Raw genomic sequence first — 15721 nt, 5'->3', positions numbered from 1 at the left:
AGGTGAGATTCATAATTTTATATTAAATAATTAAAAAAAATAATATTATATATATCAATTAATGTATTAACTACTATATTAACAGATAACGTAACATAATTTTAGAGATTTTGAGTATTTATAATTTGTATAATAGATGCGATCAATAATAATCACATAACACTAATTAGTACTAATATGTACATTAACAATACTACTGAATTAAAAAATATATAAAGAGTAATAAAGGCCACAAAAGTTTTATCAAAATTTTTATCAAATGTCTTACGAACCCACATCATTTAGGTCTCATATGAGTTCTACACTCATATTAGATATTTAGTAAAAATTTTAATAAAATTTTTAAAATTTCTAATATTTTTTGATATATAAATACATAAAAATTTATGATTGAGTTGAGCCATCACCACGTGACGTCCAATTTTTCCAATTTAAGAGCATGAGAGTGAAAGAAAAGGACACAAAAAAATTATGAAAGTGAGTGTAGCCAGCCTTTAATAAGACAGATAGGAGAGAGGAACGTTAGAGAATGAGAGTTTTTTTTTTTTTTTTTGGTGCAAGAGAGGAGAAGAGAATGAATCAACGAAATTAACCACCAGATTTTAATTTTAATACATTTTTGCTTCCCATTCCCTCTCCTATTCCTCCTAACTTGTCGGTCTTTCCTACTTCCATTCTCTCTCTCTCTCCTCCGCTCTCTAGCCAGAGCGGCAACAATAGCCCAGATCAACCAATTGGGTTTTCTTTTTCCTATTCTTTCTTGGTTTTTGTGTCGGTGACAAAGTGAAAGATCGTGAATTTACTCAAATATCGGAGAGAAAAACACAGATCTTTGTTAGTTTTGATTAAATTTGCAAATTTAATTTCTGGGTCTTTGGTGGATTCATGACGAGTTGGAGATATAAAGCTGGTTTGTTCCTAATTGCAGCTGTTGTTATCATCTGGGTATCCTCTGCCGAAGTAACCCAGGTCACACAGTTCTTCCTCTAATTGCTTTTGCTACCCTTGGTTTTAATTTTGCATTTTAGCATACAAATTTGTATATAAAAACATGTTTGAATGAATATGTTTTGTGTATTCAGATTTAAATGGGGAATTTTTTATTTGTGTAAATTGATGACTTATTTGTGTTTGATGAATTGTGAATTGTTCTTCTTGTTGATCGATTTTGATTCTACAGAAGTAAAGGATTTGATTGGTAAAAAAATAAAAATAAAAATAAAAATTGATCATACCGGGTTACTGTTTGGTAGCTGGGAAAACTGGACGAAAATTAAGTAAAATAGAAGCAAAACCTTTAATACTACTTTTTAATGTCTTGCTTTCAGGGAAAAGCAAAAAATAAGCCTGGTTATATGACTTGGCTGCAAATTCTTTAGCTCCATTTAGTTTTCTTGGCAACCAAACAGTGGGCTAGTTTGGTCAATGGATTCTTTCTGACAGAAATTTCCCTTTAAACCTTGTTTGGTTGGAGTTAACTAGCATGTTATTTACATTCTGGAGAAGGCTGATGTGTCAAGTGGCTTCAGACACTTGTTAGTTAATGTTTTGAAAATTTAATTGTTAAAAATTTTGTTTATGCTGTCAATTTCCTTTTTGCTGCGTTTGGCAGCACTTAGAGGCTAAGTTGCCTGAAAAAGATCAGATTGAGTATGTGACTGATCAGTGACTTCTCCAGATTGTGTCATTCTGATCTTTAAGGTAGTAGGCAATCGGCTTACAACCTGAGCTTCCTGCTTTTTCAGGAACTTTAAAGCTATATTTGGATCATGGATTTTGATAGGGATTTGTAAAGGGAAAGGAAAATGTGAGAAAAATGTGAATGCAATAGAAGCTAAATCCTACCCAAATCCGTGATCCACACGTTTTCCTCACCTTTTTATTTCCCTATCCAAAATTCTACTCACATACATGATCCGAACACATCCTAAGTGTGTTTTATGCCTTTGTTTGTGTTTTATAAACAGACAACTATCAAATTTAATGGTACCGTCCTTGCAGAAGGGGGCAAACAAATCATGTGATGTGTAGTCTGTAAAATTAGTCTGTAGAATTGCATCATACATAAGAGAATTTATTGGTTTCTCTGTTTTGGTCCTTTTGGAGATCTTCTCTGACCAGTGAGCATGAGCAGTTTATATAAAATTGAAGAGAATTTTGTCAAGGTTGCAAAATTTGAAGTGTTTTTTGTCACTTTGTGGTGGTATCTATTTACTTTCCAGGATGTTTGGGAACGTCAAAATATGCCTCTTTTTTTTGAACATTTTTGTCTTTAATGATCTTTTTTCAAAATTAAGTCAATTTTTTTACTTTTTCAGTCAATCTTGTATAGGGTGAATCTACAAAGTAGAATATTTTTTTAAATTATAAAAAAAAAAAAAACAAAAAGACTAATTATTTTTAGCTTCTTTTTTTTTTGTCTTTTATGGAATTTTTTTTCAGATTTTTTATACTTTTTTTCTTTTTTAAAATTTTTTCCAGTCCATCTAGTTGAGCAAAACCCAAAAGCCTAAAGTTTTTTGAATTTTTTTAGACGTTCACAAGACGGAAAAAAAACCAATAGAAAACCACCAAAAAAGAAAATCCCAGACATTGCGATGTCTAGATGACATGTTTTCATAGCAAAAGCAATCCTCATTTCACTACTCTCTGTTCCAAGAATATTTCCTGATTGTTTGTTAGTTTGTTCGAAGCATCAACGAGAGATTGGAAAATATATCCATATATTGGCCAAGGCGTGTGCAGTTTTAAGAACTTAGATATTCTTTACTTTAGTTTTTTTAGAGCTGGTGTTATTTGGGATCAGGGTTCAGGACCTCAAAAAATTCTAAAAGTCTTGTGCAAATCTGTGTTTCTTGTGTTATCAATTGATTGTAGGATTTGTCTTTTTTCCTTGTGAAGTATTTGTTTAGCTAATGTTTTGCTAATCTTTTCTCATGATTAACTTTTGCTCTTACTCATACTTGCAATCATTGTATCGTACTATTACTATGCATAATTTGTATCCACTAGCCTGATCTTAACTCGTATATGTCCTTTTAACAGGGAATTTATACGGACTACAAGCAGCCATTTGCAGTGACCTATCTTGGAGCTTCTCTGATGGTGGTTTATCTCCCAATAGCATTCATTAAGGATTGGATATATAATATGATAAGAAAACGCTCTTGTGAAAATGGTAAAGGTGCAGCAATTAGTAATGAGTCCTCTGCTGAAAGCAATATGTTTGAAATGGAACTTCAAGGGACTTTGAATAGAAAAGACAGTGAAGCTGACCTTCCTGCTCAGGAAGAAGGAAGGCCATTAGTTCCTAAACACAAAGATGACGTCGACACATTAAAACAACACAAACAGCTTACAGCCAGGGAGATTGCTGCTTATGGATTTTGTATTGCCCCTCTTTGGTTTATTACAGAAGTAAGTGACTGCTCTGTCTAGTTTCTTCACGATCTTTGTTTATTCAAGTTAGGTTTTCGGAGTGTTTGAATTGATCTTGTGCATAAAAACCACTAATTGTAAGAAATGAAACACTGATGCCAAACAGCTGTCAAGAAATCCGTTCAACTATCTAATTGATTCAAAACTAAAAGATCTGGACAAATGATCCAAAGGATATATCGAAAGTTTCAAGAAGAATAATAATAATATTTGAAGAAACACAAGGGCCACAACTTCTGTTATCAGAATCTTACGATTTGTAATTTGATTCGCGCTTCGATTTGTAATTTTTGCAAAATCGATATGAATTTATGCGTGAATCTATTTTGGAAGTGAATTTCTAGTGAATCGCACGATATCGATTCATGATTCGATTCACTTTTTACGATTCATGCAAATTTTGAAATTATTGTGTCCAACATATTTTCGATTCAGTCAGACCCAACATATTTTTAACCTTTCTTCTCATTTTTTTTCCCTTTAAAAAATCATAATATATCTTCTGAAGATGTTTAAGATTAAAGTTATACTATAAATTATCTATTGCTATTTTATTAAATTGAATATAATTGAATATTACATGTGTGGGGTCAGTTATATCTTTTAAAATACTTTAGGCTTTGAAATAAAAGATTCTAAATAATCCTTTCTTATTATTTGTTCACTGTTACTTAGAAAAATATGTATGCTTATTGTCCAAATATCAATATCGTTGTTAATTATTGTTATTTTAGAAATTGATAGTTTGTCTATTTGGTTATTATATTTATTAAGAATGCTAGATAAGAAATATCTCAAAAAGAAAAAAGATAAGATGGTGATCTTACACAATAACCTTTGTTAACTTATTACCTATTAAATTACGTGATTATCATTCAAAATAACATTTTCATTGATTTAAGTCTAAATATTTCATATTCATCAGATATATTTAGCATCTAAATGTGTAAATATATGTTTTTAAGTAATTTAGAAAAAGTGGCCGAATCTTTACGATTCACGATTCGATTTGTGATTCGGTATGAAACCATTTCAATTCACGATACAAATACCGATTTGACAACTATGGCCACAACCCTAAACAAAAGGACACTGCCTTAAACTCACAATTATGTTAATCAACTCTCCATAAACATATTACATAATAGTCTATTTATTAACATTCAAGAAACCCTAACTAAAAAGTTACCAAAAATAAAGTAAATCCCCAAACATAAAATATTATCAAAACTAAACCCTATTTCTTCAACCAATTCCTTTCTATTCCCCATCAAAGGTAAAAAATCTAAAAACCCCCGATATATTGATTTGTGATTATGATTCAATTTTAAATAATGAATAGCAATCCCAATCAAACTATCAACAACAAATCAGCACAACGATTTAACGTGGAAAAAATCACAATTGAACTCCTCCAACTGTGATAAAAAATCACAAGTCAAAGCCACAAAACAATCCACTAAGAAAACAAAAAAAAAATTACACACGAGAACCCTCAATTACCTAGCGAATCTACGCCCGAATTGAATTAAACCTGATGTGCCTCTTCCACCATTGTCTTCACCTTAAAATTGCTTTGCCCAATGTCGAATCCATGACGCCAATGTCGAATCCACGCTGATAAGCTATTCTAGAATCCACCAAAACTTCAGGCCTAAGTTTCCTGGAATCCCCCGATGAACACCTCTCTTTTTGTGAATAAAAGTACAAAATAAACCTTGATGATAGTCAATATGAAGCTCGTTGATCAATCGATCACCCTCAAATCATCAAGGCAAACAATACATAAACATCCTCCGATATAGAACACTTTGTTTTTTACTCCTCACTAAGAATCTAGACGAGTTGAATCCTAAAAATAGCAAACAACGCACTTTATACTAAACAGGGTCGTGAAAACCGATTGAGTGTTCACTTTACTACTCGAGCGGTGTGACTAAAACAGTGCTTACATATAGGCCAACCGCTCGAGCAATAAAACATGTTTCCCAGAAGTTTAGAATGCAGGCAGAGATACTAGATAAACCACTTCACCGCTTGAGTGCACGAAAGACCGCTCGAACGGTTAATCAACTTTGACTTGTTGGCTTTAGGGGCACTGCCCCGCAATCCCTTAGTTGGCGAAGTGGGAAACAAGGAATGCTTAAGTCAAGATATGGAATGTCAGTACAAACTCCTCTACATAAGCACAACTCGGGTTGGATTCACATCTAAACTCTCATAACTCACAGATACAATAGAGCGAATAAAAATACTAATGAATGGAGTTTTGTCCAATGGGATTACCAATAACTAAAAGCCCTTACTCTAAATTTTCTTCCCTCCTAGCTTTATGGATGCCCTTCTTTTGATATCATAGTTTGTCGCAAAAATGTCGGTCGCTCTAAAATGTCATGCTCACATAATTACATGTATTAATCTTGTCATGTGCACCTACCACCAGAGTTCTCAGCATAAAACCTGCCAATCTTTTGAACATAGTTCATTTTTTGAAGTTAGTTAGGATAGTTCACTGTATTTGTGTGCATTCATGTAAGGAATGGCTTGCCATGTAGGGCTAATTTCCTGTGCTTGATCACTTTGGTTCCAGATGACAGTTGTATAGCCAAAGTTTTTAAAGGCGAATGCGTAATGTGAGGCATTTTACCTCTCATGAGACGAAGCGTAAGCCTTAAGGCTTTGAGGCGTAAGCATTTCAAATTCTAAATATTTATATTTAGTAAATGTTTTAAAACAATAAACAAATACATCAAAATTAAATATAAAGGTGTAAATATTTTTATGCTCAAGGTTCAGTGCAAGAAGGAAGTTTTGCTTTATTGAAAGTGAAAAAGGTTCAGTGCAAGAAGGAAGTTTTGCTTTATTGAAAGTGAAATTGGTATTCTTAGTTTTAGTGATTGAACTTCTCACTGAGCATTAATTTTGTGTTTTTTCTTGATTGGTCATTTACTTAATTTTTCCTATATAATATAGTTGTAAAAAGGGGTTCTTTTTTCTTTTTTCTTTTTAAACCATCTACTAGAGTAAATTTAACAAGACCCTAAGACAAACTCTTTATATGCGTACTCCTCATATGCTTATGCATAAAAGGCGTACAAGACGCACCTAAGGCGCATGTGACTATGTGTGCAAGCCTCTGGGAAGTAAAGCCTAAAAATCAAAGCCTTGAGGCGTTTTGCCTTAGCCTTGCCTTGAGGTGAGCCTCAGTAAAGTCTTTTAAAACTTTGTGTATAGCGTATGCTTGGATGTCAGGATAGCAATGCTGTAGGGTTTAGGTGTTCAGTACATTATCTGATCGATTCCTTAAGAGCATCTCCAATGGGCTCTTAATAGATCCCATTAGTGTCATATATGGCAGTTAATTTAACACAAACATTGAACCTCCTCCAATGGTACTGTTATATGTTCATACGCACTTAAGTGGACCCCGCACTTACATAACACACTTTAACTACACCATTGGAGCATCCACACCAGGGCCGGCCCTGGCCTAAGGCCAGTAAGGCCTGTGCCTTGCACCTTAGGCCCCAAAATTTTGGCCCAAAAATAGGGCCCCAAATTTAGTAAAATGTTATAGGCCCTTTTTTTTTTTAGGATCAATTTAAAGGGCTCCAAACTATTTTATTGAGTCATGTATGGTTTAGACCATATTTATTTATAAGTGTAGTTTGGCCCATATTTATTGAAATGAAAATATATATTAAAAAAAAAGTGTTTGGGTCCAAGAAAAACAATACATACCATATATGGGCCCTAATTTTTTTTTTACCTTCTTTATCTATTAGATTTTATTAGAATAAATAATTTTGCCCTAATTTTTTTACCTAGGTCTTTATCAGTTTTAATTGAATAATTTTTTCCTAATTTGCCCTAATTTTGTTTCATTGAATTGTTTTGTTTATAATTTTAATGATTATATGTGCAAGTAAATTTTTTTTTATGGCTACAAACAAATAAAAAAATAACTTATCGTTTTATCCATAATTTTTTTCTTTTTTAATGTAAGAGAGGCCCCCATTTCCGAAATTCGCCTTAGGCCCCCTAAATCTCAAGGCTGGCCTTGATCCACACACTCTTTTAACTAACAAACTCTTAACATACAAAATTGGGCCCCACTTTTATCACTTTTTGTCATGTAACACATTGAGTAATGCTAGAGTCCCACATTTAAGACCCCCAAATACACCTCTAATGATGTGGCAAGAAAGTAGAGACCCACATAATTGAGTATGTGATAAATCAAAAGTTGACACCTTACATTCTACATCATTGTGGGTGAAAACGCGGGGGTTTTATTGGGGGTCTCAAACATTTTCCTAACACATTTTTAGCCATTCCATTGGAGATGCTCTAATGTCATGACTTGGAAATCCATGTCTAACTGATTTTGCATTGGTTCCTAGAGGCGGAGGGGAGCTAGGTAATAAGTCAACTGGGTTTGTACAGTCAGCTGGTAGTTTGAAGTGGTATCTCCTCCCAATCCAAAAAGAGGAGGTGAAGGGGTCAAGTCTCAATTAGCAAGAGGGTCTGTAACGTGGACATTTAAGGCATTCAAGTTTTACCTATGACTCACCGACATGAAGCTGGTCCTATCCATATACATGCAACCATGATACATTATAAATGTAAAAAAATCATCTTGTTATTTAATGACTTTTTTTTCAGCATTGTTGATATTTTATCTTTTGACACATGCGGTGTCTTAATGCTTCTTTGCTGTTTTGCAGTATTTATCAAATGCTGCACTTGCACGTACAAGTGTTGCGAGTACAACAGTATTATCCTCAACTTGACACATGCGGTGTCTTAATGCTTCTTTGCTGTTTTGCAGTATTTATCAAATGCTGCACTTGCACGTACAAGTGTTGCGAGTACAACAGTATTATCCTCAACTTCAGGACTATTTACACTTTTCATTGGTGTATTTCTTGGCCAAGATTCCTTAAACATAGCAAAGGTGGTTGCTGTATTTGTCAGCATGGCTGGTGTTGCCATGACAACTCTAGGGAAAACTTGGGCCGCAGATGAGTCACCAGTAAATGCCTCTTTGTAAGTCCTTCCATTTATTTTGATTTTGATTTAGGTTTTGTTTATAGTGTCATTCTGTTCTTATTTAAGTCTGTTCATTTATCCAAGTTATTGGACGTGGAATGTGCATTATTGAATTGATTGTAGAGATGTGCTCAACTCAACTCAACAAGCCTTAGTTCCATTGAATTCTTTGGAGAGATGCGATGCCTAGATATAGAGAATTCGTGTAAAGCTTCATCTATGGAAAAGTAATCTGTCTTGTAGTATTATATGATCTATAATCATCATGTACAGAGCTATTTGTGTTTGCCAGTACTTTTGTAGCAAGATGTTTTCAGAAAGTTTTTCCACATATTCTTTTCATTAGTATTGGACACAGCTTCAGTACTGTTTTTTTTCAGAGGACTAAATTGTTAATGATGGTGATGTTTTATCATCTATGATGTGTTGCTGACATAAATTTTAACTTCTGGTCACAGTGAAAAAATAATACTTGCATTGCACAAAATACTTGCTATGTTTTCATAACTGAACACTGCATTGTTAGTTATTTTGGCACATCTTCTTCATCAATTTGTGTATTGCATGTTTCAGGGCATTGACTGACAGTTGAACTTTTTGTTTCTTTTAAAGAAATGGAAACCGCTCTCTTGTTGGAGATCTTTTTGGTCTTCTCTCAGCTGTGACATACGGGCTATTTACTGGTCAGGCATCATTTTTTTTTCTTTACCAAGTAATGAGGTATGGTTGATGATATTATGCTAATATTCATTTTTCAAATAATTGTGCAGTACTACTCAAAAAGTTTTCTGGTGAGGAAGGAGAAAGAGTTGACGTGCAAAAGTTGTTTGGTTATATTGGATTGTTTACACTTGTAGCACTGTGGTGGCTTGGTGAGAATTGTTTTATTACTTATGATTTTTACCTAATTCATCAAAGTTAATTATATGATTCATATAAACAATTATAATTCTATGTTATGCTTTCCGGTTTCTGTGGCTTCATTTTGCTTGGTTCTGTTGCTTTATTTTGAACTAATCTCTTTCTTACCATAGTACAGATACACTTTTAGAAGAAACTTATTATCAATTTTTTGATAGGTTGGTTATTGTCATTTTTTGGGGCTCCTGTAGGGATTTTGTAGTGTTGCTGGGGATAAGGGAGAAGAAATAACGGATCTTCTCTTTTCATGCACTCACTGATTAGCCATATTCTTCTGAATTAGACTGTCATGTGTCTTTATCTTCTCAATAATGAGTCTAGAAGTAATTTTTTTCAAAAGCAATTATCATACTAGGATAAAAATGAAGGCAGCATACTTGAGTTTTGCAAAAACCCCATGCCTATTCATGATCAGTTTGTTGATCAACTTTAAAAGGTACTTTTGGGCTTGGCTTGATGTTTGTTTCACCACAACATAAAAGATTTCTTTTGGCACCATTATACACCTCAACTTCTTAGGTGGAGGCTCACGCCATAATTCATTTTCCTCGTATAATTTGATTATATTAAAGGCATTTAACCATGTTTTTAATTTCATTTTGTTATATTAATCATACTATTTTTACTGAATGGTGCCTGTATTACTCTCATGCTTATGTCTTACTATGATTGTGTATGATAGATATCGTGATAATGAGTGGAGATTACTTTCCTACAAGAAGGATCTATGTAGCTTCCCTAAGTAGTTAGAACTCAGGGAACTCAGGAAGCAGGCCTTGTTAATGATTGTACAGTAAAATTGAAGAAATATGGTGATGTAGGATGAGTGGAGATTACTTTCCTACAAGTAGTGAGCTTGGGTTAAGTATACTGGCTGCAGCAACAAAAGACTTATAGGGTTAGATTTGGTGGGAGTTTGTGGCTGCAAAAGTATTTAAAAAATAGGAGTTTAAGGGTATGTAAAAGGGTAAGATTTTGAGAATAAAAACACATGTGTTCAGGGCTGTTGGATGGCTGTTATAAGCACTGTGAACAATGATATAAACAGTAACCTTGCCACAGAGAGAGAGAGAGAGAGGCGCTTCACCCTCACCACGGATAGGCCAATCATAAACACAATCTCAGATTTTCATAATATTAACTGTTTTCCTCAATCATTGAGATTACACGTATATTTATAGGCTAAAGACTCTCCTAATTCTGTAAGGACTATAACTCAAATTTAGAAACTATAAATATTTAGCAACTACTAATATTCTAGACCAACCATGACTTCCAATTCTACTTCAATCATAATAAGAAACTTTAATGATTTCTAATTCTACTTCAATATCAAAATAAGAAACTTGGACTTTTGACCATTAAAATTATTTTAGACATAATTAAACCCATATATAATGACCCATTTAATAACTTGACCCAAAATAAAACCCATGGGTGACCCCAACAATCCATATCCAACAATTATTGAAATTACCATTATACCCTTAATTACTAAAACATAGTATAATGACATGAAGACTTAAAAGCATTCCAAATATTTAATTTTTGATGCCCTAAATGTGTTTCTTGTGAAATTCCAAATGGATACACTATGTAAGAATCAAATTTGAAGAAAGAGAAAATGAGAGGTTAAAATCTGACTCAACTCAACAAAGTCTTGTCCCAAATTATTTTGGGGTAATAACTTCATAATAACAAAGTTCCAAAAACCTTTGAAGTTTGTTGAAGAACTTAGATGTGAAGAAAACAAAGAAAAATTACAAATACCATTTTGGCTTATGCCTTATTCTATTGAGAGAAAATGATTACCTTAAGGAAATTTTAACAATGGAAAATTTGTGCTTCTTAATTGACACAAACTTGAATGTTGATCATATGTGTTTTAATCACACGTGGTGTTGTTGTGTCTCAAAAATTATGTGGGTGAAGGGAAAAAACTATGAAGCACGGACACGGTGATTTCAAAAAAATAGGGACACAAACACGACTGGGGACATGGCATTTTTTTTTAAATTTTATATATTTGCTATGTAGATTAATATTATGTTACTACACAATCAGAATTAATAAAAACTAACATTAATTCTTTATATATATATAAACCACTATATTTAAACAAAATAATAGATCATCCATCCACAAAAAAGACATAATAAATGATAAGAGCTAAGATGGTGAGGGAAAAACATTCAACATCCAACAATATTCTTTTTTTACTTTTTTAATTTTGCACTTTTGACTCCAAATGACATTTACAAAACTTAATAAAAAATACCCCCGTTGTGTCCCCTGATGTGTCTATATTTGGACATCCCCTGCAAAAAAATAAAAAAAAATAACGGCCCATTCGTGTCCCAGGCGTGCCCCCATGTCGGCGTGTCTAACACCGCTATGGCGCCTATTTTGAAGTGTCCCTGCTTCAAAAAAAATGTCTAGATCATGGGCCTCTTTGCGGAAGTTAATCACCGTTGCTGTTTTCTTGGTTAACCTGTGGTAGGGATTCTGATTTGTAATTATTGCATTGTCCAACTAAGAAGTATTAAAAAAGGGTCTTTTAGAGATTCACAAATTTGTTTTTGTGTTTTTTTTCCCCCTTTCTATATATATATATTTGTTTTCCATTTTGCATCCCTTCACTAAGAATTAATGATGGAAATCCTTTCATTGATTCATATTGTTGCTGTGTATGTTGTGTTTTTTTTCTCCTAGTTTTTTCTGTTCCAAATTCATACAATGTCTGTTATATCTATAAATTTTTAATATCATTTGTTTGACAGTAATATTAGTATCTTCTCTTATTGCATTGAATTCACTTCTAATTTATCTTTATTTTGCCTTTCAGTCTGGCCATTAACAGCCTTAGGGATTGAACCCAAGTTTATGATTCCTCATTCTGCTAAAATGGATGAAGTTGTTATTGCCAATGGATTTATTGGGAGTGTTCTTTCTGACTACTTCTGGTATGAAGCAGCAGCTATTTCCGACCTAAATTCTATACATTAAATTGTTCTTCCCTTATCTTTTTTTCATTTTTCCAGAAAATAAATTGTTCGTTCCTTATCTAAATCTGCTCTTTTTCACGTAGGGCATTATGTGTTGTTTGGACAACTCCACTTGTGGCCACCTTGGGCATGTCTCTCACCATCCCACTTGCTATGGTGGCTGATATGATAATTCATGGCCGTCATTATTCAGCCATATATATTCTTGGTTCAGTTCAGGTAATGAGTTTGTTTTAAATGAAATCCAGATTACAATGCACTAAGTTTTAAACCTAAAAGTTGAGTCGTCAAGCACCAGAGTTAGTTGTGTGGTGTGTTAATGGGATGTTATTAACATAAAAAATCATACTGATCTGATCATTTTGGTTCATCTAGATCTAAGACTCAAAGAACAAAAAATAAAAACCTTCTAGAATCTAATATCTTGGTTAAATCATATTATCCTAAAGCAAATGATAATCCTAATTTTTATTTGGCTTGTTGAAATTAGTTATTGGTTTGTAGTTTTACACTCTACTAACCCCAAGGGTTTGGCCTGGTGGATGAGGCTTAGGACTTGGGGGGTTTACTCCCTCCACTCCACAGTCTCAGATTCGACTCCCCTCACCCCCAAAAACTCTTGGGGCCACAGACCACAAGGCAGAAACCCTGTTTCGGAAGTTAGGGCCACGGACCGCAAGGCATAAACCCTGTTTTGGAAGTCTTGTTTGGATTGTAGGGACTTAGTCTGATGCGAGCAAGTTGACCCAGGATACCCTACATATCAAAAAGAGGAAAGAGAAAAAAATGTTTTACAGTCTACTGAAGATGAAAAAAACAGCACTTTTATATGAACTTGGATAAATCTTTCTTTTTTCCTCCATTTTTCTTTAAAAGAGACTATTTAGATATTGGGGGTTGTATATGTGTCTCCTATGCCTGTTCTTTTGCTGGGCTGCTCTCCACTGCATCAAATTGTAGTGCATAATATTTTTGTCTCTACTAATGTTGTGGTGGCTTGACACCTGTGATGTTTGAGATCCTTCTTTGGGCTTTATTTAATTGAAAAAGTCTGGGAACCCAGACAAAACCACCTAGATTTTTTTGGGTGGGTGATTGTGTGGTAGAGATTAATTTGCGTAGTGTGGGGTCCATTAATCATAACCACAAAATGATAATTCTAGGTAGTCGAGTCTGAGTTCATAGTATTGTTGTATTTAATTTAAGAAATTCTTTTTGATGATTGGAAATTTTTAACTATATGTTTGCCTTGGAAGGCAACCAGCTTTCCACAATTACAATTGAAACTTTCCTTAATAAGTTCAGTTGTCAAGAATTTCAAGAAAAAGTATGAATTCTTCTTAAAAATATTTAGAAAGCAAGTTGTTCAAAATGACAAGCATTATATTTTCTGAGTTGGGTAAATAAATAAATAAATATATAAAAGAGACTTCTCACCCCTTCATTTTATCATAAATCACTAGGTACCTGTGCACATCAAAATGTGAAAGCTCTATGTTGTGACTTTGCCCCAAAAAGAACAATTAAATGTTTAGATGCCTTCACCTGTTAAAGTGTGTTTGGCAGGGAGAATTTTGGCCAGAAAGGAAAGGAAAGGAAAGGAAAGGAAAAGAAATGATTAAAAAAAATAATTATAAGGAAAGGAAAAGGATTAAAAATCATCTCCTTTCCGTTCGTTTGGCAGTGACTTGTTTAATAAAATCTTGTGTGTTTGACTCAATACAAGAATGGAAAAGGGAATAATTACTTCTCATAACTAACTTTGTTAATTGTTAACTACAGCTCTCTCTTTTTTTTCTTAAATTTTTTGAATTATTTGAATTTTGACGCACATAGAAAGCTGTTGCTTTCTTCTCATTTGGATATAAGGGGAATTTAACTGCCCCTTTATTGAGTGATATTCCAATCACATTGTATACAAAAATCAATGCCATTTAGCATTTTTTGAGTAACCAACTTCTTTTTTACCTAGAAATTGTATTGATTATTGACATTCTGTTAAATTCCTCTTTTATGAATTCAGTAAAAAGATAGTTGATTTGAAAGCAATTGTTTTTTGTTGTTTGTTTGATATGCTTATCTTTGAATGCATTATTATTACAAAAAAATTTGAAAAAAATTCCCTCCTATGTTTCTTTGATGGTGTACATGACAGGTATTTGCGGGATTTGTAATAGCTAACCTTGCCGATTGGTTCTCAAAAATGTTGGGATTGTAGCATTTCATGAAACCTTCTTGCTTTTTGACAATCATAATTTTTTGGGGGGGGCCATCGTCCGCTTTGGTGATTTGGAAGTCCAACAGTGTGAAGTGAAGTAATGTGAAGAAGCTCTTAGAGCATCTACAACGAGAGAAGGTAACGAATGCTTACTTGTACAACTAATTGTTCAAATGGGATTTACAGTGACACTTTCTCATCATGGTCTTGTGTATTGTGCCCAAAATGTAATAAATATATTTTTCTCAAACTGTTCTCATTTTTTATTTTTTTTTTATTTTTTTTATTTTGGTGCTTCTTGTTCCATGTCTTTGGAACTGTGACTTCCATGGATGTTTGTACAAATATTTTCAATGGATCAATATCAACATTTGTGCTAATGGTCCTTGTTGATGGGAGGGTAGGTCTAAAGTGTTTTTTTGGGGGTATCCAAATGAATTTTGTTCTATGAGTAATTTTACTCAAGGGTACATTTGTAATAAATAAAAAAAGGTCATAATTTGATGGGTGTGCATTAAAATAAAAATGTGGTATGCATAGAAATAAGGGGAAATTGCATTTGAGTTTAAGACTGGGAAAATAGTCTCATTTTTATGATGGTACAAGTCTTTTGTGTGTGAGATTTGCACAAAAAAAGATTTTACATGTAGTGTAATTATTTTAAGATTGTTTCACTTATTTACAATTTCCTCTAGAAAATTGCCTATTCATCATGTTTTGCAATTAGGGGTGGACATTGTGTCGTATTAATCTTGTTTGCGTTGTGTCATTTCAGATTTGTGTCAAAATTATTTCAATACTAATTCAACTCATTTATTTTTAAGTATTATTATGTCATGTCATTTTCGGTTCGTATTTAATTTATGTTATGTTAGCATATCATAGTTTAAAATACCAAGAATATTGTAGATTTTTTTATTTTTTTTTCACAAATTAAATTTGGGGTATCCAAAGACATCCTTTTCTAATTAGATTTATGTAAGAATTTTTGAACTACTGAATACTTTGTTAAGAATTTTGGCTCTCATAGTAGATTTCGATCTTGAATTAGTGGTTACTTGTCTCAGTCGAGATGGTTTATTTATGG

At 33.2% G+C, this 15721-nt stretch overlaps 1 protein-coding gene across 1 annotated transcript; it reads left to right on the top strand.

Moving 5' to 3' along the window:
- The first annotated feature begins 397 nt into the window (after positions 1-397).
- LOC114269981 (putative transporter C405.03c) lies at positions 398-15014 on the top strand. Its single transcript, XM_082894600.1, has 8 exons — positions 398-969; positions 3046-3417; positions 8270-8487; positions 9103-9173; positions 9261-9362; positions 12257-12374; positions 12500-12635; positions 14572-15014. The coding sequence occupies exons 1-8, from the start codon at positions 886-888 to the stop codon at positions 14632-14634; spliced, it is 1164 nt and encodes a 387-aa protein (XP_082750726.1). The 5' UTR covers positions 398-885; the 3' UTR covers positions 14635-15014.
- Positions 15015-15721: the final 707 nt, after the last annotated feature.

The sequence above is a fragment of the Camellia sinensis genome, chromosome 11, assembly GCF_055761805.1.
Source record: "Camellia sinensis isolate YWXY chromosome 11, ASM5576180v1, whole genome shotgun sequence".
In the NCBI taxonomy this organism is placed as follows: domain Eukaryota; kingdom Viridiplantae; phylum Streptophyta; class Magnoliopsida; order Ericales; family Theaceae; genus Camellia; species Camellia sinensis.
The sequence above is the reverse complement of the archived record's forward strand: the minus strand, read 5'-3'. Positions and strand labels throughout refer to the sequence as shown.

Coding starts and splice junctions, on each gene's coding strand:
- LOC114269981 (XM_082894600.1), top strand. CDS start 886: ATGACGAGTTGGAGATATAAAGCTGGTTTGTTCCTAATTGCAGCTGTT. Junction 970..3,045: donor CCTCTGCCGAAGTAACCCAG/GTCACACAGTTC, acceptor TCCTTTTAACAG/GGAATTTATACGGACTACAA. Junction 12,636..14,571: donor ATATTCTTGGTTCAGTTCAG/GTAATGAGTTTG, acceptor TGTACATGACAG/GTATTTGCGGGATTTGTAAT.